The sequence below is a fragment of the Hyperolius riggenbachi genome, chromosome 3 (genome assembly GCF_040937935.1).
Source record: "Hyperolius riggenbachi isolate aHypRig1 chromosome 3, aHypRig1.pri, whole genome shotgun sequence".
NCBI classification, from domain to species: Eukaryota; Metazoa; Chordata; class Amphibia; order Anura; family Hyperoliidae; genus Hyperolius; species Hyperolius riggenbachi.
In genome coordinates, this window is record NC_090648.1 from 306,119,555 (window position 1) to 306,146,237 (window position 26,683).

The following is a 26,683-nucleotide window of genomic DNA, read 5'->3' on the forward strand; positions in this document are numbered from 1 at the left end:
AGCTATCAAGAGACTGATCTCTTACAACTTCTAGTCATAAGACTATCACAAGAACCCAAAGAAGATATTGCTGTTCATAAACTTCTTGTAACCTCATTGAGCCTAAAACAGATGACCACATAATTTGCTATTGTATACAGTTATGGTGCCCATGCACGGAACAATTTTTTCATTTTTTTTCTCCGATTAGATAATTTCGTTAGAAAATTATTTATATTCGACCTAACGGAATAATCTAACATGTCTGATCTGATTTTTATTTTTTTTAAACAGCATAATCGTTTGTTTTTCTTGATCGAAAAAAAAAAAAAAAGATTGACTTTTTGGATTCGATTGTTTTGGTCGAATAAACGGGAAAATCAAACATTTGATTGAAGCGCGTATGGGCACCATAGAAGTGCATCTCAAGTTAAATGTGAAAATAAAATTGAAAACTTGTCATTGGGGAATAGAGCATTTACTTCCAGTTTTCATGTCCGCAGATCTCTCAGGGGTCTGTCCCACATTACGGAGATTCTGAGTACTGCATCTGTCAGCAGAGATCACACTGCAGTTTTCAATTTCCACTCCAGTGCATAAGAGTGAATGGAGCAATGCCCAGTTGCCACCTGCATAGGACACAGCATCACGGCTAACTGACTGCCTGGCCAGAGCGGGGTATTAAATCACTGTATTAGGAACTACAAAACAAACAACTAAAGGTGGCCTTACGCGGTCAATATTTCCAGAGGATCATTTTACTCAGGTCTTCCTGTAATTCACCAACAGAACCCATAATTAAAACGTCCAATCAATTTTGGACAGTTTATTCATTATATTCATACAAATAGGCAGCGCTCCAGGCTTCAGATAAAAAAACAGTACTGTATAACCTGATATAGATCAACAAATAGTCCTGAGTCCACTTCTATCAATGATGCAAAGTTCCAGGTTCCTTTGGCAGTTTTTCACATAGGGCCAACGCAATACATGTAAAGAGAGAGATAAAAGACCAATAGTGTAACTCCGTCAATTCATGAGATCCACCACCTGGATATAAATTTATGGTCAGTCGACCGTGAAATACATTTTTTTTCAGTTCAGCAACAAATGGGAGGGAGTTTAAGATCAAGAATTGTATTACCTGCGCTACAATAGGGGTGATTTATGTGATCTGGTGTGAGTGCGGCCTACAGTATGTGGGTCGCACCACCAGAACATTAAAAGAAAGGATTGGTGAACATATATCCAATATCCGAAAGAGTTTTGAACTGCATAGTGTCTCTGCATTTTAAGCAAAAACATTCTTGTAACCCAAAGAGTATGCGTTTCTGTGGAATTGAGAAATTGATATTGGCATGGAGGAGTGGGAATAAGGTGAGGGAAATCTCTAAAAAGGAAACACGCTGGATATTTGAATTAGATACATTAGTACCACATGGATTGAATATTGACCTTGATTTAAATTGTTTTATAAAAAATGATTGAATAGTGGGGGTCATGGTAATGTGATAAGCCTGGACTATATAGTTGAGCGTCAGTGTGATAAGCTTAGATTATATATTTGAATAATGAAGGGAGAAATTTTGTGCAGTTTTTTGTGTATAATCTATGATGTAAGTGATCTCCCTGCTAGCTGTCAGCTGAGGATCGCGGATTTTGAAGATTTAGGTGTTTTTATTTTTTAAAAAGTTTTTTCTGAGCTCGTTTTTCCTCTGATTTTTTATTTTATTTTTTAATATTTCAAGGTTCTTTTATGCAAGGAGGTTCTGGTGGGGTTGCTGTATCGGCTGCGATATGTAGGTATGCAGCGGATGCGGATATCTGAACAATGGAAAGGGTTGCTAGGTAACGGGTAAACATAACTCCAGTTCACGTCTGTAAATAATGTATGTGACGCGTGCGCTCTTAGAGTACGTGGGGTGTTGATGGTGACAGTCCCGTACACTAAGGCGCATGACGTGACGGGTGATGCGCGCGTATGGTATGTAAATGCCACAAAGAACATGTGTGACGAGTGTGCTCCATGAGTCCGGGATGATGATGGCAATACTTCCGGATAATGAGGCGCATGACGCGATGGGCGGTACGCATGCATATTGATGAGGCAGGGGTATGGAGTATTTAGAGGCCAGCGTAAGCGTCTTTTTGTGAGTGAACTGATGAATTTTAAAGTTTTTTATTAAAATGGTTTTATGCTATGAGGTGTTGTTCCAGTTATAGATTGGTGTTGCTGATTGGACTGAGACTGTGATTATCCCCCCACACTATCAATCCTGCCTCCGGAGAGTATTGGAGGATTGCGGGGTGAGTGCGGACATTGAGGGGGAGTGTTGGGGTGCTCACCAGAGGTGCAATCATAAAATTTTATTTCATGGTCGACTGACCATAAATTTAAATCCGGGTGGTGGATCTCATGAATTGACGGAGTTACACTATTGGTCTTTTATCTCTCTCTTTACATGTATTGCGTTGGCCCTATGTGAAAAACTGACAAAGGAACCTGGAACTTTGCATCATTGATAGAAGTGGAATCGGGACTATTTGTTGATCTATATCAGGTTATACAGTACTGTTTTTTGATCTGAGGCCTGGAGCGCTGCCTATTTGTATGAATATAGTTAAACTGATCGAGGATCATCAGGTTGAGCGCGCACCGCATATTGAAGTAAATAGAGGTCCTCCAGGAGCGCTAACCCTTATTGTGCTATATATAATTTCCAGTTTATTCATTAAAAGCGCTATCAAATCAGTATTCAATGCAAGAATTATGAAAGGATTAAAATTCAAAATGATGGTTTGAGCCATTGATTAGCAACATTGCTTAAATAACCATTTTAGAATCAGCCCTTGAGAGGCCCTTTTACACAGTTTAAAGCCCCATCTACACGATACGATTCTTTGTGCGATTCGATGATGATTCTATTTACGATCCGATTAAATCCGCCATGTCCAATCGGGATTTGATTCAATTTGATTTGCCATTGTTTTGCCATGGCAAATCGAATGGAATTGAATCCCGATCAGACATGTCTGATTTAATCAGATCGTAAATAGAATTGCAATCAAATCGCATAAAAAATCGTATCGTGTAGATGGGGTTTTGGATAGAAAATTTACAATGGTTTAATCCTATTGGGATAAGGGATATGTCAAGGAGTCTTCATTTTGCTAGGAACAGTCTGTTCAGTCACCACTATCATAGTTTAGGTCTATTAGCTGCGTACCACTTGACTGAGCTGCTGTGTATTTTTCTGAGAAAGGTTATATACGTTTAGAATCAGTACTACATTCAAAAAATCCCATATGATTAGAACTGCGTGTGCTGCAGCATGTGCCTTTCATTTCATGTGAACAGAGGAAGAAGTCCCATGCCAAAATTAAATACCCACATTAGAAATGCAGCAAGGACTATTTCACTTAACCTCCAGTGTGTATAAGGTCTCTTGCACACTACATGCGATTCCGATTTTTTATTCGTGCAATTTTTGATTCCGATTAAAAAAAAAATATAGCAGCATGCAGTATATTTTTTATTTGGAACCAAAAATCGAATAAGATAAAAAACAAACAAACAAAAAAAATCGTAATCACATGTGGTGTGCAAGAGGCCTAACATGTAACATACAGTATATGGGAGAGTCTTGGCTTCAGTTCCAGCAAAACAAAGAAAATCTAAATTACCACTAATACAGTACAGTGGATAAGAAGAATCCACAGTGTTCCAATGAAGTCAGAGCCACACACAGCATTCTTCTCCCTTGAGCTTCACATGCACACACAATTTGAGAAGTGAAAGCATTATTAGAGTCCTAATAAATCATATTAGGTTTAAAAGGGATCACCGTCTTGACATGGAGGAGATACAGACTAACGTCATGTATGATTCACTGAACACTGCAATATGTATACAACACCTGTCTAGACAGACCTCACCATTTAGCTATGTAACATCGTAATACTTTACCAGAATACGAGTGAAATAGATGTAATTTGAGAACGCAAACGGCTCATGAGTCAAAGCTGGGAGTCAGCAGAATAAAGAGCATGAAATCAGATGAACGCAGAGTGACGGTAGGAGGAGGGAAAACTAGTCTAGCTTCTGCAATAAATTGTCATTTTCCCAGACTACACTCCAGACATGAATGTGCTGCACAGGATCCAGTCCAAGCGCCTCTAAAAACCACCTGTTTGTGTGTAATGGGAGGGGAAGGGGACATTCTTAGGACAGTTTGTGTGTTTGTATGTGCAAGGAGAAGTTCTAAATCAGGATGGTACCATTTATTGGCTAACTTAGAAGAAAAAGCAGTACGCTTTCGGCTATGAGGGCTCTTTCACAATAGACAATGGGTGCAGAAGCCGTTCTCCTGCAGACGTTGAATGGCCTGCGGCGTGTCATCGGGATACTGCGGTGCGACGCAATCAGCGGGGGTAGCTATTAATTTACCCGGCGGGAAAATGCCGGCTTCCGGCGGTTCAACACTCCTGGGTGCGTTGAACGGCAACGCACCGAAACACAGCGTCGGGTGTGAAAGGTAAAATAAAAGTCTATGGACTTTCATTTTACCTTGGTTAATGCAAAGTATTGACTAATGTGAAAGAGCCCTCGTGCCTTCATCAGATTGATACCTGTATCCTGACAAAATTTAGAACACAGTTTATATACATTGGACACTTTGGTGAGAATAGGATTTAAGGGTGAACAGTGGGCATTTGTGTTGGAAGCTTGCCTTAAAGCCCAACTCCAGCCACATATACTGCATGACAGCTAAGAAGGCATTGTTCAAGTCTTGCTTTTTGTCAAAGGGTGGTTTATGCAGCTATAAATTACATTTCAAACATTTGGTCACATGACCTACATCAGCAAAGCTGAAAAGGTTAACAGGGGCTCTGTGGGAGGAGCTAAAGCTTAGCCCAGCAACATGATGCTGATGAAACTTAAAGAGGAAGACTGAGCACTCACACCCCTCTCTCTCTCTCTCTCTCAATACCAAGATACCATAGAAGAGAAGTCCCTACTCATTCAAGTTTATTAATCAAGAGAAAGGTTAGCCACAAAATGTAAGGGGCACTTGTAAGCTGTAAATATGATGGAACCATGAGATTTAGGTATAGGCTAGTTAAAAGCAATGATGGTTCCCTAGCCAGCTAAAATTGCCCAGAACAAATTGTGTGCTGGACCGAAAGGCGAGTTGATAAGTCATGTTTGAACATTAGGGTTTGGAGTGTATAAAGTTGATTTAGGGAGGGAGTTCCAGAGGAGAGGAGAGGCAGATGAGAAATTCTGTATGTGGGAGTGAGAGAAGTGACTATGGTGGATAAGAAGCAAAGATCGTTAGCAGACCTTAGACTGTGTACGGCCCCATGCACACTGCAAATCCGATTTGCGATTCTGATTTGCGTTTTTCCCTGTATGCAATAAAAAAAAAAAAAAAACGCAGCATGCAGTACCGATTTAAAATTGCAAATCGGAATTGCATGTAAATTCCGATAAAATCAGATATCTGGATATGAATGAAGTATTTTATAGTAGGGTCAGAAAGGGGAAAACTTTGTTGGCAAGAGTTCCAGGCTTGAACAGTATACTTTATTTGATAAGCAACCAGTGGAGAAGAGACATTAAGCAGTATCGTTAGAAGCAATGGAAAAATAAAGCATCAAAGCTCAGGATGGACTGGTGAGGTGCCATCCAGTTTAATTGGGACAAGATGAGAGTGCTTTTTAATTGCATCCTGCATTCACAAGGACCAGGGGAAACAGCTTACGCACTGTAGCTCCGCCCATTTACATGCCTGCCAGCGTACTTACAGTATTATGCAGAGCAGTGCGGTAACAAAGGGGATTAAAAGATCAAATATTGTCTGACACTGATCCACATAGGCTGATGCTCTGCCAGACTAGACCCAGCAATGGCGCCTCTAGCGGCAATCCCAAAAGCACTCACATAATATTTAAATTATGTGGCCCAGCGGTAGTCCGTGGGGCCGGAAGTGATCAGAGTGTCAGACTTAATAAACCGCTTTGATACAAAGTGCTGTATTTTATCTGGCAACAGTGTCCCTAGCGGCAGCCATGTTTTCCTATGCCCAACATTGGAGCTATAGTGGAGAATGCCAATGTCGGACAGAGACCGACACAGGATTGGAAAGGGTTAACTCCTAAGCATTGGGGAGACCAATTTATCCAAAGCACAGCAGCAGACTTTCCTTACTTTGTTACGCTTAGAGTGACAAGATACTCCTGTAAATTGCATCTTAAATTGCTTTCAAATTACAATCTTACTGGAATATTCCAACCAAAAGGAAGTGAAGAGAGAAAGAGCTGGCACTCGATGGTGGCTAACTGCAAGGTGATCCGGAAGGGCTCAGCAGTGATGTGCTCTCAGCCGTAGTGATTCGTAGGCAGTAAAGAAGAAAACAGCGCCAGGCACCAAAACTAATGCTTGCTATTTATTCCAGGATCATACAGACAATCAAAGTAGGGGGGGTAACAAAAGGTCTAACAGCCGTTTCGCGAGATAAAAGTTGCCCGCTTCCTCAGAGTCTCTGAGGAAGCGGGCAACTTTTATCCCGTGAAACGGCTGTTAGACCTTTTGTTACCCCCCTACTTTGATTGTCTGTATGATCCTGGAATAAATAGCAAGCATTAGTTTTGGTACCCGGCGCTGTTTTCTTTACTGCTTACTGGAATATTCATTTGCATGAAGGAATGGCCAGTTAGAGGCAAATCATTTAGAGATGATTCAGAATTAAGGAAATATATGCAGCTTGAAAAGGGACCAATCAAATCCAACCTCAACCTAATTTGACTTTCCCATTTTCAAGCAGATTACGTTAGCATACTTCTGCATAAACTTGGAATTTTTCTCACTGACCACCCCTATTTGTATGTAAATGTTACAAACATTCAGCTTTTATAAATGACCTTGCAGCAAACAGAAGTGGTACAACCATAGTCTATATAATAACACGCGGCAAAGGATATCGTTCCAAAACCAGAAGAACCAGGTGATATACATCCAGAATTTGGTTGCCAGGTATATCCCAAGAGGAAGTGCACTGTGCATCGAATGATCAAAGAATGACCTGGGGGAAAAAATAAAAACTTTATCCAGACACAAAAATTGCATTCTCCCAAAAGCTTCATTTTCCCATTACTTTTCATAATTGTACCTGTGCTGGAAACGTATTGGCTGCTATGGAGAACACACAGATGGTAAATGGACATTCTAAAGCTTGAAAATATTAAAAACAGCCAAATTGCTGGTTCTAATGGACTCCCAACTGACCATATCCAACCACTGCCTGCCAGACTGAGGCCACATACACACATCAGACCATAGTCTTTTGAAAATGAAAGATCACAGACCAATCTTACCACCCTTCATGTAGTATGAGAGCCATACTCTACACAGTCTTTTCTATGGAGCTGAACTCCACATCAGAAAAAAATCTTTGCAAGATGCTGCACACACAGATGCTGTACAGACACAAAAGATCAGTATCTGCAAAAGATCTGTTCCTGCCAAAAATCCATTCCTGCAAATTGCAATGATAGAATAAAACACTTCAGCGCAGGCTCACTTATGTCCACCACCGAGAACACCATAAAAACAGATGCGCTTACCAGATCCTTACAGACCTTAACTACAGGGTCTGTAATAAAGCTTTATGAGGTCAGCAGCAGGTGTCTTCACAGCCGGCCTCCTCTCCAGTTTGGACAGAATAACTCAAATCCTCTTATGCAGTGTTTCACCAAAATTAGAGGCATGCAAAAAAACAATGCACATCTAAGCGTATCTGTAGCAATTTTAATATAGCGCAGTAAAAAACAGCATAAAAAATTTTTTTTTTAAAAAGGGTCACTCACATCAGGGTCCTTGTTACAGGGACCCACAGAGAAGACAGCACATAAATCATGGGACGCCGTCCAGCCACACGTCCACCTCACTCGACCGGTTTCACTATAAAAGTTTCCTCAGGAAACTTTTATAGTGAAACCGGTCGAGTGAGGTGGACGTGTGGCTGGACGGCGTCCCATGATTTATGTGCTGTCTTCTCTGTGGGTCCCTGTAACAAGGACCCTGATGTGAGTGACCCTTTTTAAAAAAAAAAATTTTTTATGCTGTTTTTTACTGCGCTATATTAAAATTGCTACAGATACGCTTAGATGTGCATTGTTTTTTTGCATGCCTCTAATTTTGGTGAAACACTGCATAAGAGGATTTGAGTTATTCTGTCCAAACTGGAGAGGAGGCCGGCTGTGAAGACACCTGCTGCTGACCTCATAAAGCTTTATTACAGACCCTGTAGTTAAGGTCTGTAAGGATCTGGTAAGCGCATCTGTTTTTATGGTGTTCTCGGTGGTGGACATAAGTGAGCCTGCGCTGAAGTGTTTTATTCTATACTGACTCAAACGCTGTACTGAAGTGTTGGACTTTGGCTGCGACACACATATATTGTTCCACAAATTTATGATTGTTTGGTTGCGCTGATAATGTGGTTTTGATTTTAGTGTAAATTGCAATGATAGTCTATGAGATCTGTAGATCCTCATACACACATGATTTAACTGACATTCATCTGCAGATCAGATCCACCAGGGTGGATTTTCAGATCTGCAGATGAGTGCTTGATCTGCAGATGAATGTCAGTTAAATCATGTGTGTATGATGATCTGCAGATCTCATAGACTATCATTACAATTTGCAGGAATGGATTTTTGGCAGGAACGGATCTTTTGCAGATACTGATCTTTTGTGTCTGTACAGCATCTGTGTGTGCAGCATCTTGCAAAGATTTTTTTCTGATGTGGAGTTCAGTTCCATAGAAAAGACTGTGTAGAGTATGGCTCTCATACTACATGAAGGGTGGTAAGATTGGTCTGTGATCTTTCATTTTCCAAAGACTATAGTCTGATGTGTGTATGAGCCTTGAGGCTGAACATATTCCACCTCACAGTCACTGTACTGGAACTAGGATGTGGGTCCTGAATCAGAGACAGCAGCTTTTATTAAACACTTCTAAGACGGTGTCTATTTTGTGGACCATGATGCTTCAAATTTAAACTTCAGGCAATCAGAATTCAATGCATTTAGTCATTAAGCTTTAAGGGTGCACTTTACATTACTTATTATTATGACCTGATCAACCTTTTGATTCATTAATTTTCTGGAATTGGAAAAGAATCAGTGCCTCAACATAACCACCCAATAGATTTTTTGATCAACTTGTATCCCAAAAATAAATAAATAAATAAAAAAAAAGAAAAAAAAAAAAAAGGCGGTCAACTGGTTCAATCATGAATGGCAAAAACAAATCTTTGTCACAAAGGCTTGATAAGGTGCACATTGGTAACAGCATTTGATATCGCGACAACCAATGCGATCCCTGGCCAGTGTCCCCTCCAATTGTATAAGTGTGTGTACCCTTCATCAGCTTTTTCAATTCATTTTTATAGGACAACTGAAGTGAGAGACATGGAGGCTGCCATATTAATTTCTTTTTAAGCAATACCAGTTGCCTGGCTGTACTGCTGATCCACTGCCTATAATACTTTTAGCCAGAGACCCTGAACAAGCATGCAGCAGATCAGGTGTTTGACACTATTGTCAAATCTGACAAGATTAGCTGCATGCTTGTTTCTGGTGTGATTCAGACACTCTTGCAGCCAATTAGACTGGCAGAGCTGTCAGACAACTAGTATTTTTTAAAAGGAACTTCAGTTTTCCTTTACACACTTTGCCTTTTCTTATAATCAGCACCATGACTATTTTGCCTGGGGTCCTGGGGGATGTGGTTATGCCCCTGGTTTAATGTACTCTGTAAAGTGTTACACATACTATGTTAGCACTGTATAAATACTGGACAAACTACTAATATAGCTAAAGACAACAGGATGCATATCATGGGCTGTTTTACTGAAGTTCCCCTGGCCTGAGATAAGAACATTTTAGTAACCCCCCTAAACACCACCTTGGATAGCAAATTTAACAAATCCAGGCCAGGTTTACACAATTACTCATGATTTTAAGCCCAGAACAACATTTTATAAATGAGGTGTGTGTATATATATCTGTATATATGAGCAGTTGTCCATAGGAGAGGGTGGGGAATATAAATGCAGCAATACCTGAACCACTAGTAAAAGGCAGCCTTGCCCATATGAGATCACGATGTAGGATCATAGTGTGGTAACAAGAGGTGAGGAATAAAGGGAGCTTGAGGTGAGAGGGATAAGGAGACTGCCATATTTATTTCCTTTTTAAACAATACCACTTGCTTGGCTGTGCTGCTGATGTCTTTGGCTGCAAAAAAAAAGTGTATGAATCCCACACCTGACACAAATATGTGGCTAATCTAGTCAGACTTCAGTCAGAAACACCTCATCTGCATGCTGCTTGTTTGCAAGGCCTTGTTTGGAAAGTAAAATATGTAATAAGAACAGTAATACTTTGTAATCAATGTAATGATGCATTTATTCATACCTTCTCCAGTGCACTACATGAAAGTCACCATGACAAAACACACATTGGTTTATCTGCACATAGCAGATCATGGTTGTAAGACATGGAACGCATAAGCCACACACATAGCTGGACTAACGCAGATGATGTGCAGCTTGTGCAATGCTAAGAGGCAGCAAGTGAAGAAAGCACACATGGAGTTAATCGTTACCTCAAGTGAACTTGTACTGAAGACTCTTTCAGGCACAGATGGCATTGTACCAACAGAATCACAAAGAAATGCCTTTCAACAATTATTAGTGCTTCTCTATAAATATGTCAGCCTATTGTGCTCCCCAGATGGAAAAAAGACGATCCGCAGGTTTTTTATCATACCATTAGGCAAGTGCGTTATCTCACGTTATATATCTACTAAAAGGGGATAAAGTGTGAAGGTTCCATTTATATTATAATCCTGGCATATATGTTATTTGTAAAAATGTAAGCAGGCAAGATTACATACTTTGTCTTGACAGCCCTAAACATATTTTACTGACAGACAAAAAGGTAGCAGAGATATTTTTTATTGGTATACCGTGTAATACTACGTAATGCTTATCTAATATGATTCGGATGAAACCGATTTAAAGAGGAACTGTGGTGAAAATAACCTTATGAATAAAATTGCTTTTTATATACAATTCTCATTTATTATTAAATCAGTATTTGCCTACTGTAAAATCTTTCATCTCCATGATTTGTATCAGATGGTGACATCTGTAATCCTGTCAGGGGATCTCTGCTGAATGTTCAAATCTAAAAATCGAAATCGCTGACCCCAGCGGTTTTTGATTTTTAAGCAATATTTTTTAAGTGCCTCCCGGCACTTACCTGCGCTACGATTTTTATAAAGCGCTTTTCTAAGCGCTTTTGCAGAGCAATTCTATTTTTTCACTTCCTGAGTCAGTCAGGAAGTGAAGTCTTTCAGCCAGAAATGAAATACAATACATTTATTCATGAAAGAGCTGGGGAAATCGCTATACAAAGCGTTTTTTCAAGCGCTTTGCGATTTCCCCTTCTCCTTCCATTGAGGCAAATCGCAAAAATGGTACAGGCAGCGCTATGGTGAGCGGATCGGAATGGAACCACTCAGATGTGAACACTCTCATAGGGAATAATTGCACAGGTGCTTTTAGGGTGATTTTGAAAATCACCAGCGCTTAAAAAAAGCCGATAACGCCCTAGATGTGAGCAAGCCCTTACTGAGAGTGTTAGGCACAGAGGTAGATGCTGCTTTCTTGGCAGTTGGAAATGGCCGTTTCCCACATTGCTTCGAGGGCCATGGCCCTGACATCACACTGTGGGAGGGGTCTCACCATAATATCAGCCATACAGATGTCCCTGATGTTCTATTCGAGAAAATGTAAATATTTCTCATGGGGAAGGGGATATCTGCTATTGACTGGGATGAAGTTTATTCCTGGGTTAAAGTTCTTCTTTAGGAGAAAAGGGAAAAAAAGTGGTAACTCAGATCAAGGCTCTATTTTCAGTTAGTGTTTTTTTATAACATTGCATCATTCTCTAACATTTGCAGTTTTACACATTACTCAGCATTCTAAATTATTTACAGAGCAGGCCAGTGAACTATTGACCTGTTCTATGCAGAGGAAAAGAAGATACAGTGACTGACAGTTGAGGAAACACGCTTCAGAAGACAGAGCTCTCTGCAACTTTGAAAGTTGTAGAGTTCAATGGCTTCAATTCATCAAGCATTACCGCATTCGGTAATGCTAAAAACAGCTGACTTAAGGGAGCACTTTAGAAAATGTTAATTCATCAAAGCTGTTACCGAATGAGAAGCTGAAATGACACAGCAATGAGATAAATTACCGACATGTGCTCAACAAATGTTAATTCATCAAGGTTCCCACATTCGCTAACACATTCGGTGTTTATCTCAAGCTCTCCCCTGTCCTTACAGGCTTCGAAAGCCTTCTGTGTGAATGTTTTCATGATTAGCAGGAGCAGGCAGCCAATAGAAACAGCCCCTGTTCTCCTGCAAGTGCCGCTGATAGGTCACACAGGCTTCTCCACACAAGCTTTCAGACCCCCCAAGCAGTGAGCAGAGAGAACAGGTCAAAATATATCCCCAGATTCCCTTCGGTGGTGTAACCCTTTCAGGCCCTGTTTGATAATGCAAAGATGCTGGTGGTGAAATCACCAAGCATGGCATTTGTAATGTCTCCAGGAAGTTCATCTACGTTGTGGCAAATAAATACAATGTTAAGAAAGACTGATGGACAGATTCAGAGCTGCAGAGGCAGTACAAGTAACAGTAACTATAACACGTTTACATGTAAAGGGATGTCTGGATGCCTTCTATTGTTATCAGCTTGTAACAACACAGAGACATTCCAAGCTGCTCTGCACCACTCTGCTGTTATCGAACAGCCTTTGATGAATTGAAGCCTAGTAGTTCGGTAACTTAACGAACCTCTACCGCACATGGGAAAATATTGATGAATTAGCACAGTGAAGTGTAAAATACCGAATGCGGTATTTTAAGGACTGGGGTTTTGTTATCGAACACCCTTTGATGAATTGAAGCCAATGGCTCTTTTGCATAGATAACTGGAGTTTCTTAACTCTTCCTGTACTGGAAACAATATTAGACTTATGTCTCTGCTCCTAATGTTTTATTTCTTAGCTGTACTACACAAACAAATCATATTATTATTATTTTTTCGCTTCAGTGTCTCTTTAAGGTAAGAAAAGTAATATTGTAATGCCGTTAATCAGGAACAATTTACTCTGAGGGATTATTTTGCTTGTAAATGTGCTGAAAGGTTTTTGTTTTTTTCCAAATAGGCGATAAATATGTCATTTATGAGAAGTTTTGTGAATAGATCCCATTGTTTTATTATGCAGCTGGCTGAATTTGCAGGGCTAACTTTCAGCGCTAATGTCAGGTGCTGCTTTGCTGGACTGAACAGCAGTCTACCTTCCCTACCTTGGCAGTGCAACTTACCTGTGGCTTTTTCCAGCCCCCTTCTGTCCTTGTGTGCCCTCACCATCGTTACATGCTCCTCTAATCAGCTGCAGTGCCCCTCTGAAAGCTGGCTGACTCAGCCAGTCGCTGGCTACAGCACATGCCTGCCCCCCCCCCCACCACCTCAACTGCGCTTCTGTGTCTGAAAGTATTATGTATATAGTATTCTATATCATGCACAGTAACAATCTTTACATACTGTACAAGCGCAGTCAGTAGGCAGGCGGAGCTGTGCATGCAGCTGTCAGAAAGGCACTGCAGCTGAACAGAGGAGCGTGGAATGACGGCAAGGGCACAGAAGGACTGCAAGTTAGCCTGCCCACTTATATTTCCTTAAAGGGAACCTGAAGTGTATTAAAAGTGAACAAATGCCAACAGTGAATATCAGTGATATCTGACTTTGACTTGTGATTTTACCATTTATTGTAATCAACTTTGGTCATAAAGTTACTTACTTTGACAGAAATTGCACCGTGGCCCAAACTCCACCATACATAAGACCTTTAATTAGCCAGGAATCTATGTCAAGATCGGCAATAAACCCAACCAGCCAAATCACCATGAAAGGTGTTCCCAGCATCACCTTCTGCCGAAACTCCTGAAAATTTAAGACAATGCTGGTGAATCCAACTCCGTAGTACTGCGCTACACAGAATAGCAAGCTTCAGCAACAGTATGACAATTTACAGACAAGACAAACACACACAATAGCAGTATGTAGCATTGTTTATTTTATTTTTGTTTTAACTTCTGTGATTATTATTTAAAAGGCTTTTATTAAATATCAGCAACATAAACAAGGTCAACAACAATATTCAGCATACTAGCTCAGAATATAGGACAACCATGGCTAAAATAATCAAAGCAACAGTATTCCAAATGGAACGTTTGGAAACATTACACAATGCAAGATGGTTTATAAGAATATATTAAGACTCATTGCATCCATAATCAAAGCAGTGTTCTCCCCAGAGCCTTTAAGCCGGAAGCTTCGCCCAGCTAATTCACGCAAGCGCCCCAGTTGTCCTTTGCCCCGGTCCATGGCAGAATTACTTTCCTCCTCCCCCTTGTATCCTCCCGCTGCCTGCACACCTCACCCATCTGCAAATGCCAGTGAGAGACTTGCTCAGCTGTCCTCCATAAAGATCCCCTCGCTGCACTGCATATGCAGATTGGAAGATTATCAGCGGCGCCGGTGGCTTACAGTGGCGAGAGCAAACGTTGCCCAGTGACCAGTGGTCACTGTTCGCTCTCATCACCACCGTCAGCCACCAGCACCGCTGATTATCTGTCGGTCTGCATATACAGTGCAATGAGGGAGGGGATCTTTGCAGAGGAGAGCATGTCACTCATTAGCATTGATAGATGAGCAGGCAGCTACAGAGAGGAATTCGTCAGGAACAACACAAGAAAGTAGTTTGATCCTGATGGGAATACAGCGCCAGGACAGAAAAAAAAGCGGCTGCACAGAGGTCTTGCCACGCCGGCAGACATAGATCAGAAACTCCCCAGGCGCAGGCACAGATTGAGGCACAAATCAGAAGGACCACAGCAGCCATTTGTCTCTTCTCCCCCCCTTCCGAGTCCCAACTGCAAAGCGTGGGGAGGGAGAGACTGATCAGCTGACCATGACTGTAGCTCACATGGGGAGAAGCAGAGAAGCATGGCTCTCAGTGCAGCCTTCCCCAGTGCACAGAGGAGAGGCACCACAATAAAGGAAGCTGAAGCATCAGATTGCTTATTGGGAATACTTTCTGCTGCTGTGATTGATTGCATGTTTGTAAGTACTCGCTTGCGAGTAGCCGGTGTGATTGCATGCTTGTGACTGAGAATGCCCCTTTCCCAACAGCATTACTCAGTGTGAGATCACTCTCTCCAACCCCCCCCCCCCCCCCCCCCCCCCAATCATCCAAAGGGAGATCGCCACTCCTCAATTAGTAGCAGCCAGTGTTAACCCCTTTTCCCAACCTACTAGCATCATCCAGTGTAAAACCCCTTCCTATTTTGCCAGCAGCATCCATTATGGACCCCCCACCTCGGTCGGCGGCACCCAGGGTGAGATCTCCCTCCTCTCCCCAATTTACTGACCCCTCTCATCCATCCAGTAGCACCCAGCATAATCCTCCCTCCCTCCATCCGAGGCACCCAGAGTGATCTTCTCCATCCGGCTGGAAAAAAAAAATCTGGGGAGAACACTGCAAATGATCATAGTATCAAGAGTTATCAAACTAGACACATCTATCAAGGAATATTCAAACTCAGAAATGCCCTCTCCCAAAAGGAAAATGAAAAAAAGAAAAGAGGTGAGGGGGAAGGGGGTTGCAGGAGATAAAGTCTAATAAAATATAATTCAGTTATATTCCAGCAGAGCAGTATAATCCGGTGTACTCTGAAAGTCCGCCCAAGTGGACCAGGTTTGGATTAGTTTGTTGGTCTTATCCAATTTAGAAATTAAATTCTTCCATTTCGTAGATAAAGTTGACCTTGCTGACCCAATCTTTTAATTTAGGGGTGTGTTGTGATTTTCAGCACCTAGGAATAAGAGATCTAGCTGCATTGATCAAATGAATTAAAAAAGGATTTCTTATAAACTCTAATTGGAAGGGAGTTAGAGTGTAAAAGATATCTTTCTTTAAAGAGTCTGACACGAGTGCATTCTTACGCATGTACAGTACAGAGCGGCCCATCTTTAGGAGCACTAGGGTTCTCGAAGACTTCTGAAGCCTCGGGCAGCAGCAGAGTGAGCAGTCTCCCACGGTCGGAGACTACTAACGATGAAGCCAGCAGTGGAACACAGAGACCAAAGGAGAAATAGGAAGGCTCTATAAGACCCAGTGCCTTCCCTCTCCTTGGGGTTTTTTTTTTTTTTTTTTTATATAAACACATTTACTTCAGACTCTCTTTAAGAAAGGTAATAGATAGCCCAAAGATCTTTCAAGGGTATTGGTGGATTTTCTTCTAAAAAAGAAAAAGGTAGAATTCTGGAGCACGTCCAGCAAATGTCATCAAACGTTCCTATATCTTGATTGCACCTACAGCAAGTGTCAGGGCAAGAAGCAAAAACTCTTTGTAGCTTACACCATCTAGTTAATGGCCTCAATTCACTAAGTTCATGCTGGTGATAATGAGACAAGAGAAAATCTTACTACCACACATCGATCGGCATTTTCAGTGTTAATTTACTAAAGAAGCTTGTCTTATTAAGGTGTAGAGATACGTTTTCACAGTGAGAGTTATCTTATCACTTCAGTCCTCAAGTTACCTCCTTTAGTTATTTTCACATGCAGTTAATTAACCGCCTATCTTTAACTTTAGAATTCTGTAGTTATTTTAAGGATTGAAACTTTAACTTTAGAGAGCTCTCCTTAAGTTAAAGAGAAAAAAAGAGTTAACTTAAAGAGGAGCTGTCAACCATACTATCTCAGGAAAAAACCACATATATAAGTAGATAAATACTTGCTCTACTTACATGACATATGTATTGCACTGTCCACATGATTCCTGTGAATTTTATAAAGGAAAAGTAGAGAATCCTATTCTAGACAGTTTCCATATTTTACTGTGGCTATTTTGAAGCGAATCGTGATGTAATATCCGCCCTTAGTCTCCTCTGCCTGATTTGCCCGCCCTTCACTATAGAAAGTGCATTGTTTCAGCCTGAGAAATTTTGGCCATTCAGAGAGGAACAGAGGTGTGGGAGGAGAAAACAGGAGGGAAATAACTAAGTCTGAGGGTCTGAGGGGAGGTAGAGAAGCAAAAAAAAAAAAAAAAAAAAAAAAAACCCCAGCATGTCGTGCAACTTCTCTTTTGTGTACCAAATTTTAAACAAGAAAAGTAATAGTGATTTTAACTTTTGGATTGCCTGATTAACATCCTTATTACTTGTTTACCAGATAAAAATAAAGAATTGGTCTTTTATTTTATGCCCGACAGTTACTCTTTAAAAGGTTTGTCTGAGGTAAATTGTTTAGTGAATACTACATGCCTTATCACCATGGTGATAACACTAGAAACAGCTCATAAACATTATTAAAAGACAGGAAAAGACAGCTTAGTGAATTGAGGCCAATATCTTATAGCCCCTTTCCTGCATTAATGTATTCACCAAGCATTTATGGGTTTAATTAAAAACTCCCTACCAATCTAATTCCTGACCAGCATCAGCATAAGAAACTTCCCATGCATAAATAAACTTTGAAACTTTATTGGACAGTTTTGGCTCAAGAAATGTATTTTAAAAAGTTAAATAGTACGCCGGAGAGGTGTACCTTCATTCATCACAACACTTAAGGGATACTGTAGGGGGGGGGGGGGGGGGGGGGGGGGGGGGTCGGGGGAAAATGAGCTGAACTTACCCGGGCTTCTAATGGTCCCCCGCAGACATCCTGTGTTGGCGTAGCCACTCCCCAATGCTCCGGCCTCGCCTCCGGTTCACTTCTGGAATTTCTGACTTTAAAGTCAGAAAACCACTGCGCCTGCGTTGCCGTGTCCTCGCTCTCGCTGATGACACCAGGAGTGTACTGCGCAGACACAGACCATACTGGGCCTGCGCTGTGCGCTCTTGATGACATCAGCGGGATCGAGGACACGGCAACGCAGGCGCAGTGGTTTTCTGACTTTAAAGTCAGAAATTCCAGAAGTGAACCGGAGGCGGGGCCGGAGCATCGGTGAGCGGCTGCGCGGGCACAGGATGTCTGCGGGGGACCATTAGAAGCCCCGGGTAAGTTCAGCTTATTTTCCCCCGACCCCCCTACAGTATCCCTTTAAACTGAGGTAGACCCCTTAAAAGGTGGGGGGCTTTGAGAGAACGTTGCTTTCTAGGCCTGGCTCAAAATCCTTGTTGCCTATTTTCCAGTGGCCTGATAGAGGATGAAACTTTTGTTCTTAGGGTTTGCGTAAGAAGAGGCAACTCCTGTCCATCAGATAAGGTAGCGTTACTTCAAGTACCATTCAAGAATCCTTGTGAGAGCACATGCTCTATAATATCTGAGCAGGTCAGGGGTTTCAGTGCCTCCCCATTCCTTAGATTTCTGCAGAATTCTCCTGTTGAATCTTGGTTTTATTTTGGCCCAGATAAAGTCTGCAAACAGCGGCTGAAATTGCTTCAGAAATTGACAAGATGCCTAAATATGTCAAGGCTGTACAATTCCACTAGAAGGGCATGTAATCTTTAAGATCATTGAACATTTCTGGGGAAAAATAGTTTGGGGAACTAGGCCTCAATTTTGGGGCAAACTCTTACTAAAGATTCTGAATTGAAAGTTTGTATTTTCCCCATGTGTGCTCTGGTTTTCTCCAGAAAAAAAAACCAGAAATAATAAGAACAAAAGGTAATAAACCAAATAAATCAAACAGCCCAAGTCAAAACTGGAATGAACATTTCTGAGATTAAGTTATACATGTCAGATTCTAAACTGAGATGCAGACAAAAACACAGACGCTGATAGAAATCTGTAGTAAACTGTAGTTAAAAGGGGCACTACAGCGAAAAACTGTAAAATTTAATATATGTGCAAACATATACAAATAAGAAGTACATTTTTTCCAGAATAAAATGAGCCATAAATTACTTGTATCATATGTTGCTGTCACTTACAGTAGTAGGTAGTAAAAATCTGACAGAAGTGACAGGTTTTGGACTAGTCCTTCTCTTCATAGGGGATTCTCAGCAAGGCTTTTTTATTCTTTATAAAGATATCACTGAAAAAGTATTTAAACAATGATGCTGGCCAGCTTCCCTGCTCGCTACAGTATTTTTGGCAGTTGGACAGAGCAACTGCCATTCAAGTGCTTTTGAAAATAAATATATCCTTGAGAATCCCCTATAAAGAGATGGACTAGTCCAAAACCTGCCACCTCTGTCAGATTTCTACTACAGCAACATAAAAGAAAAGTAATTTATGGCTCATTTTACTCTGGAAAAAAGTACTTATTATTTGTATATGTTTGCACATATTGTACATTTTCCATTTTTTCGCTGTAGTGCCCCTTTAAGAGGAATATTCCATTTATGTGAATACAATTATACATTCTGTATGCAGAACCACTCAAACTAGCATGCAGAGAAAAAAAGGGTCCCTTACCTTGTCAGCCTTTAACTTTTTGAGGAATGAGGGATTGTCATAGCCTTTGGCTTGCCTTGCCTCCTGTAAATGGTTTATCATCCATACATTTTTTCTTTGTTTTGCAAGATCAAGTGGTGACTCTCCCTGCAAGGAACATGGGAGGATTCATGGTAAGAGGAGTCATAACTAAGTACTTAACATTTGGGTACAGCTTTGTAGAAGCACCACAATTTTTCCTTTTTGCTACAATATTTAAAAAAAAAACATTAACTGATATATTAGTCCCATTCTATGACAATTTACTATAGTGAAAAACTCCATAACAAAATGTCAAGTAGTTTATGGGTTTTTTGTAAAAAAACAAAAAACAAAAAACTCCTATCCTATAATAAAACCCAAGTGTCTCTGCGTCCCATGTCCCTGTGTGTGTGTTTTGTAGCACTGCGCATGTGCAAGGAGGGGCGCAGAGACACTGAAGGGGAGGAAGGGGCTGGCGTGTGTGCGCTCACGGCGGACGTGCACACAGGCGCGCGTTGACAGACCTAGCCCGTTTTTAATACGGGCTAAAGTCACTAGTAGAAGAGTATAATATAAGCGCTTACCCTGTAGTCCAGAGATAGTGTCCGTGATCACAACAGCTCCAGTGCTGCTCGCACCACACATGTATTGCGGATTCCAACCATTAGGTATGGGTGTAAACTAAAGCGGTCGGGACAGGACCCCCCTCCTCCTCTGGACTACAGTGTTAGCACTTACAAATTTATAGTAGATTATTCTACAGGAGTTTTTTTCCAAGGCACATTTGAACATACTGTACATATGCTGCGCTATTTGCTCTTTAGCCATATGCAGTTTTTGGTATACACTTAGCATGACAACTGCATGGGACGCCACGCCACGCCGCCCTGTATTCACACGCCGAGGGCCTGTAAAAGGACTTCTGACATCTTGCCTGGCATGCTGCCCCAGGTATCCCTTGGGACGCCACTGCATTGGGCCGCAACCAACCCGCCTCTGCATATTGAGCTGCCCCACCACACTTTCTTGGATTCTGTACAGGATGCTAAGATAACGCTGGAGGACTGTCATCTTATCACCAAGCGGCCCTTCTGATTCAGATGCATGGGTAAGATTGACTGGTTCATCCTACTTTGCTGGCTTGCTCAGGATCTGGCTTTTTGGATGCGAATGAACTGCATTTGGTTTGTTACCCGCTTTGTGGATTTATGCTGGTGTGATCCGGTTCTACTGTAACAGAGGTTTACAAACATGCAAGCCTTTCTATTCCCTGCTTCCAGCCAGTGGTGTAACTACAATTCAAAGAGCCCTCCCTGCAAAACTTAGATGGGGCCCTCCTAATGCTAACACTTTTCCCCTGCCTCTTTGTGCTACCCTTCATGGCCTTGGGGCCCATCTCACAAGAGTCATAAAACAAGTGTGGCAATCATGACCTGCACACCCAAAACAAGTGTAGTCACAAAGACACCTAATCAGAAGTATAGTCCCCTGTATCGGAGGAAGGGAAGGTTGGTAGGTGGGCTCCCCACAGCTCTGGGCCTCACAGCTCAACTTTTTTTTTATTGCCAGGGATGCATCCCAAATAAAGTGGTTTGTTTTGTACATTTTAGTAATATTTATGTTTGGCTTACTCATGGATGTCTGAGAGATTGTAGACAAAGCATACCCTTCCATGGCAGCATAGAGGTTTTCATATTGGTTCTTATTTGTTTTGGGATTTTTTTGGCTAGCCCCTATGCCACTGATGCATCTGTACAAAACTCATCCCTGAACTGTCACCTGAGGGATCGAGTCCAGATGCCAATGGGAGACACCAATATGATGAGTAGCTTAATGTCAGTACTATGAAGTAGTTTGCCAAGAGCCACCAATAGGGAAGAAACATACAAGGGCAGTTCTGAACCTAACACTGTGCCTATGGGGGGGGGGGGGGGGGGGGGAGGAAGTCCCACCATTACTTAGTTTGGAGGTGGGGGAAGGGGGGCATGCGGCTTGTCACGTTTAGCTGCGAAAAAAGTGTTTAGAGATATTTGGCCTTAACAAGAAAAACAAAAATAAATATTTACCTTAATATTTTGAGCATCAACATTGGCACCAGCGTCTAAAAGCAGGCTTATGACTGTAGTGTTTCCGGCCAGGACAGCCCAATGTAATGCAGTGTTCTTATGGTATTTATCCCCAATATTTACAGACACATTAAAAGTAAGGAGCAATCTAGTAGGATCCACACTGCAAAACAAAATTAAATAAGGGTACAGTCCATTAGTACAATGATAAAAGGCCACAAAGCAAAATACCCATGAATTGGTATATCCTGTATTCATTAATGTTACAAGGTTAACAATAAAGTAGGCTTCAGTGTTTGAAATTCATTTTTAAAAAATTTCCTTTGCTTGTAATTTTCTTTATCAAAGGTGCCACAAAGCTGCCTTTTCTGCCCTTGCAAAGTTTGTGGGTGTCATGGCCGAGTAACTGCATTTCTGAAGGGATGTCTATGGCCATTATGCTAATAATGATAAGCACATTTTTCCAGGTCTTAAAGGGGAACTAAGAGAGAGGTATATGGAGGCTGTCATGTTTATTTCCTTTTAGACAATACCAGTTGCCTGGCAGCCCTGCTGATCCTCTGCCTCTAATACTATTAGCCTTAGCCCCTGAACAAGCATGCAGCAGATCAGGTGTTTCAGTGGTTCAGACTTATAAGTCTGATCTGACAAGACTAGCTGCATGCTTGTTTCTGGTTTTAATCAGATACTACTGCAGAGAAATAGACCAGCAGGGCTGCCAGGCAACTGGTATTGATTAAAAGGAAATAAACATGACAGCCTCCATATACCTCTCTTCAGTTCCCCTTTAAAGGACAACTGTAGTGAGAGATATATGGAGGCTGCCATGTTAATTTCCTTTTAAAATAATACCAGTTTCCTAGCAGCCCTGCTGATCTATTGTCTGCAGTAGTGTCTGAATTACACCAGATATAAGCATGCAGCTGATCTAATCAGATCTGACAATGTCAGAAGCACCTGATCTGCTGCATGCTTCTTCAGGGTCTATGGCTAAAAGTATTAGAGGCAGAGGATAAGCAGGACAACTAGTATGGTTTAAAATCAAATAAATATGGCAGCCTCCAAGTCCCTGTCACTTCAGGTGTCCTTTAAAGCCTAGGTTCTCAACGTGTGGTACGCGTACCCCAGGGGGTACTTCTGATGGTTCCAGGGGGTACATGGGCTTGATATACTTAACCAAGAATAACAAATTTTGAGTTTTAGAAAATGATACATTTTATTTAAAACAACACCAAATTAGACAAGACAAGACAAATAACATTTATATCGCGCTTTTCTCCTGGTGGACTCAAAGCGCCAGAGCTGCAGCCACTAGGACGCGCTCTATAGGCAGTAGCAGTGTTAGGGAGACTTGCCTAAGGTCTCCTGCTGAATAGGTGCAGGCTTACTTAACAGGCAGAGCCGAGATTCGAACCCTGGTATCCCATGTCAGAGGCAGAGCTCTTAACCATTACACTATCCAGCCAAGCCGGATGGTGTAATTAGTGTTTTAGCTCATTAAAATGCTTGGAAATGGTTTAGAACCAATTATGTACTACAATTCAATAAATATTTGTCACGGGGTACTTGTTTACTATGTTAGGGGCTACTTTGTAATTACAGGGTTTTAAAAGGGGTACATACCAATAAAATGTTGAAAAACACTGCTTTAAAACACACATTAAGATGGCCACCCAACGTGCCTAAAAGACAGACCACTTCTCTGATTAGAGAAGGATCTATTTCTCCCACACACTGCAAACACATTTTTAATAGATGTCAGCTTGAAATCTGTTGAATCGCTGCAGATAGTATTGTGCCCCCTCCCCAGTGCAGTTTCTAGGCTAAAATGCACCCAGGGTGAGGGTGTAAAAATTGCACCCCCCAAGCAAGGTATGGGCGCCCACAGTATAGGTTAGCCAGGTCTAGTTGCACTCAGTATAGGTCCCCCCAGTATAGGTAGCCAGCAATAGGCCCCCAGTATAGGTAGCCAGGCATAGGTGAGCCAGTATAGTTGCCCCCGGTATAGGTTAGCTAGGTAGGTGCCTCCAGTATAGGTAGCCAGTATAGTTGCCCCCAGTATAGGTTAGATAGGCAGGCGCCCCCCGGTATAAGTTAGATAGGTAGGTGCCCCACTACAGGTTAGCTAGGTGGGTGCCTCTAATATAGGTAGCCAGAATAGTTGCCCACAGCATAGGTTAGATAGGTAGATGCCCCCAGTATAGAATAGTTAGGTAGGTGCCTGCAATATAGGTAGCCAGTATAGTTGCCACCTGTATAGGCTAGCTAGGTAAGTAGGTGCCCCCAATACAGGTTAGATAAGTAAGTGCCCCCAGTATAGGTTAGATAGGTAGGTGCCCCCCAGTATAGGTTAGATAGGTAGGTGCCCCCCAGTATAGGTTAGATTAGGTAGGTACCCCCCAGTATAGGTTAGATCAGGTAGGTGCCCCCCATTATAGTTTAGATCAGGTAGCTGCCCCCCAGTATAGGTTAGATAGGTAGGTGCCCCCCACTATAGGTTAGATAGGTAGGTGCCCCCCACTATAGGTTAGATAGGTAGGTGCCCCCCTGTATAGGTTAGATAGGCAGCTGCCCCCCAGTATAGGTTAGATTAGGTAGGTGCCCCCAGTATAGGTTAGATTAGGTAGGTGCCCCCCAGTATAGGTTAGATTAGGTAGGTGCCCCCCAGTATAGGTTAGATTAGGTAGGTGCCCCCCAGTATAGGTTAGATTAGGTAGGTGCCCACCAGTATAGGTTAGATTAGGTAGCTGCCCCCCAGTATAGGTTAGGTAGGTGCCCCCCATAATGGAGGGGGGAGCCGGAGCCGCGGGGAGGGCAGCCCGACCTCTCCCTCCCTCTCCCCGGGCCGCCCTCTGTGCATAACTACTCACCTTCCTGCGTTCCACTCGCCGCTGATCTCCTCTCGTGCGTCATAGACGCTGATACACACGCTGCTTCCGGCTAAACAGGAAGCAGCGTGTGTATCAGTGTGTATGCAGAGAGGAGATCAGCTGCAAGTGGAATGCAGGAAGGTGAGTAGTTATGCACAGCGCTTCCTGCTGCGTAATTACTCTGCATCTGAGGGGGGAGCACGGAGGGCGACCCGGGGAGATGGAGGGAGAGGTCGGGCTGCCCTCCCCGCGGCTCCGGCTCCCCCTCCTTTACAGCGCCCCCCTCACAACAGCGCCCAGGGCGGCGGCACGGGCCGCACGGCCCTAAAAACGGGCCTGGCCCCCCCTTAAAAGCCGACTGACAGACCACCCAAGTCTTCCTTGCCCAATTAATTGTTCACCACCAGGCCCCTGCAGAGTACCCACCTGCAGCATGGTGCACTCACCATATCCAGCTGGCATGCTTCGTCCAGTTTCCTTCCGTCTAATTCCTGAAGGGCACCCGTTTTCCATATGTACTTGTGTAACATGACGCCGGGTCATGGAGAACAGGCACCAGTGTTTGAAGGGGGAGACAGAAAGACACAGGAGGGAGTGCACCAGCTGGATAAGGGGAGAGTGCTCCGCTGCTTTGAGTACACTGCAGGAGCCCTGGGGACCACTATTAACTTGGCTGGCAGGCTGAGAAATTGGCAAGCTCAAGAGCCCTAGGGAAATGCCCAGTTTTGCCCCTATGGAAGGTCGCCAATCACCCTTAAAAGCGGGATCTCCTGTCTAATGCAAGCCCTAATTTTTGTTCGATTTTGGCTGAAAATCGATCCAAATATTGATTGGTCAGCCATGTTAGGGCATTGGTCTCTGGCAGATTCCATCACAGTGATTGAATCTACCAGGGAAACCGTGCCAGTAACTCCTATGACAACCCCAGCCAGTTCCCCGTGATCCTGCTCAGTGAAGGAGAACATGAAGGTCACCATCAATGTTCAATTGTTAAAAATGATCAAATTTCAATTGAGATCATCCTAAAGGTGGCCACTAACTATACAATTCGGCGATTGGTCACAAACCATTATTCGTATGAACGATCAGATATGATCATTTGGGACTACTAACAGATGAAAATCTCCTAACCAATCCGATTAAATCGATTCAATTTTCAGACCAACCTGTCAATTTGATCAAATTTGTTAGATGTGTGTTGGTTAGTGGTCCCAAATGATATCAGATTGTTCATAATCATTTGTAAACAATCATTCAGCAAATTGTATAGTTCGTGTCCACATTGATTTTTATCAAATCTTAGCTCTATTGTTTATGATGGCCTTTATCCATTTCTCAGTAAAGTTACTTTCTAGGAGGGAAATAACATAGGCAATTTATTCGCGAACAATACATTGCTACCATTTTGCCACTTTTACTCCAACTGCTAGTAAGAAATGCTGGTTACCAAATGTCAGCCACACTACAGCTACAAAATGAGCAATAACTCACTACAATCAGTTAGCGCCACTCTGATAATTCCTCCCTACTTATCTGTCCCTGATGGGTCACTGGCTCCGCCGTATAGCCAGAACAGAGCTGTGTGTTAACTACCCGTTAGTTCTTGCATGAACAGTGTGCTCTGTTACCTGTGTGTCCTGTAAGCTGCCCACATTAATGGAGTCATTCCATTCTGATCCATCATATCTACATCCTGAAAGACAAAATATTGAGCAATGACTAAAAAGCAGTAATAAGAAACAATCCATCTTCAAACAACTTGCAATGGCAGCACCTATATTCCTCTCACTTCCGGTAACTTTGAATGCCAGCCACCTATGACCCACCTGAGACCAATTGTATCAATATCTTTGTATACACACTTGCTACACACCACTGTTTCCAAACCCTGTCCTCAAGGCCCACCAACAGTACACATTTAGTGCAAATCTGACAGTTCTGCGGAGACAGTAATACATTCTACCTATAAATGCTTTCTGGAAAATATCTCCTGTTGTTGGGCCTTGAAGACATTCTTGGGGAACTGTGCTAGAGTTCTCTGCTGAGGTGGCCGTTTGGAGCCATCTCTGCTGAGAATCTGGTGTGTGCACGGTAAACTTGATGGAATTTAAGAGTTCCCCTTCTTACCCAGCACGCTCGAAGACGGTCCGTCGTTTGCTGTGCCATGTCCTCCCTCCACAGCAACAGAACAC

At 42.3% G+C, this 26,683-nt stretch overlaps 1 protein-coding gene across 1 annotated transcript in view; it reads right to left on the reverse strand.

Moving 5' to 3' along the window:
* Positions 1 to 26,683, reverse strand: part of ZDHHC17 (zinc finger DHHC-type palmitoyltransferase 17) — an 85,933-nt gene that overhangs the window by 13,225 nt on the left and 46,025 nt on the right. The window contains exons 6-10 of the mRNA XM_068276645.1: positions 26,120 to 26,184; positions 21,622 to 21,784; positions 19,556 to 19,681; positions 13,928 to 14,070; positions 6,962 to 7,064 (exon numbers count right to left, since the gene is read on the reverse strand). Of these exons, the coding sequence (XP_068132746.1) occupies positions 6,962 to 7,064; positions 13,928 to 14,070; positions 19,556 to 19,681; positions 21,622 to 21,784; positions 26,120 to 26,184 (600 nt within the window). The remainder of the gene's footprint in view (positions 1 to 6,961; positions 7,065 to 13,927; positions 14,071 to 19,555; positions 19,682 to 21,621; positions 21,785 to 26,119; positions 26,185 to 26,683) is intronic.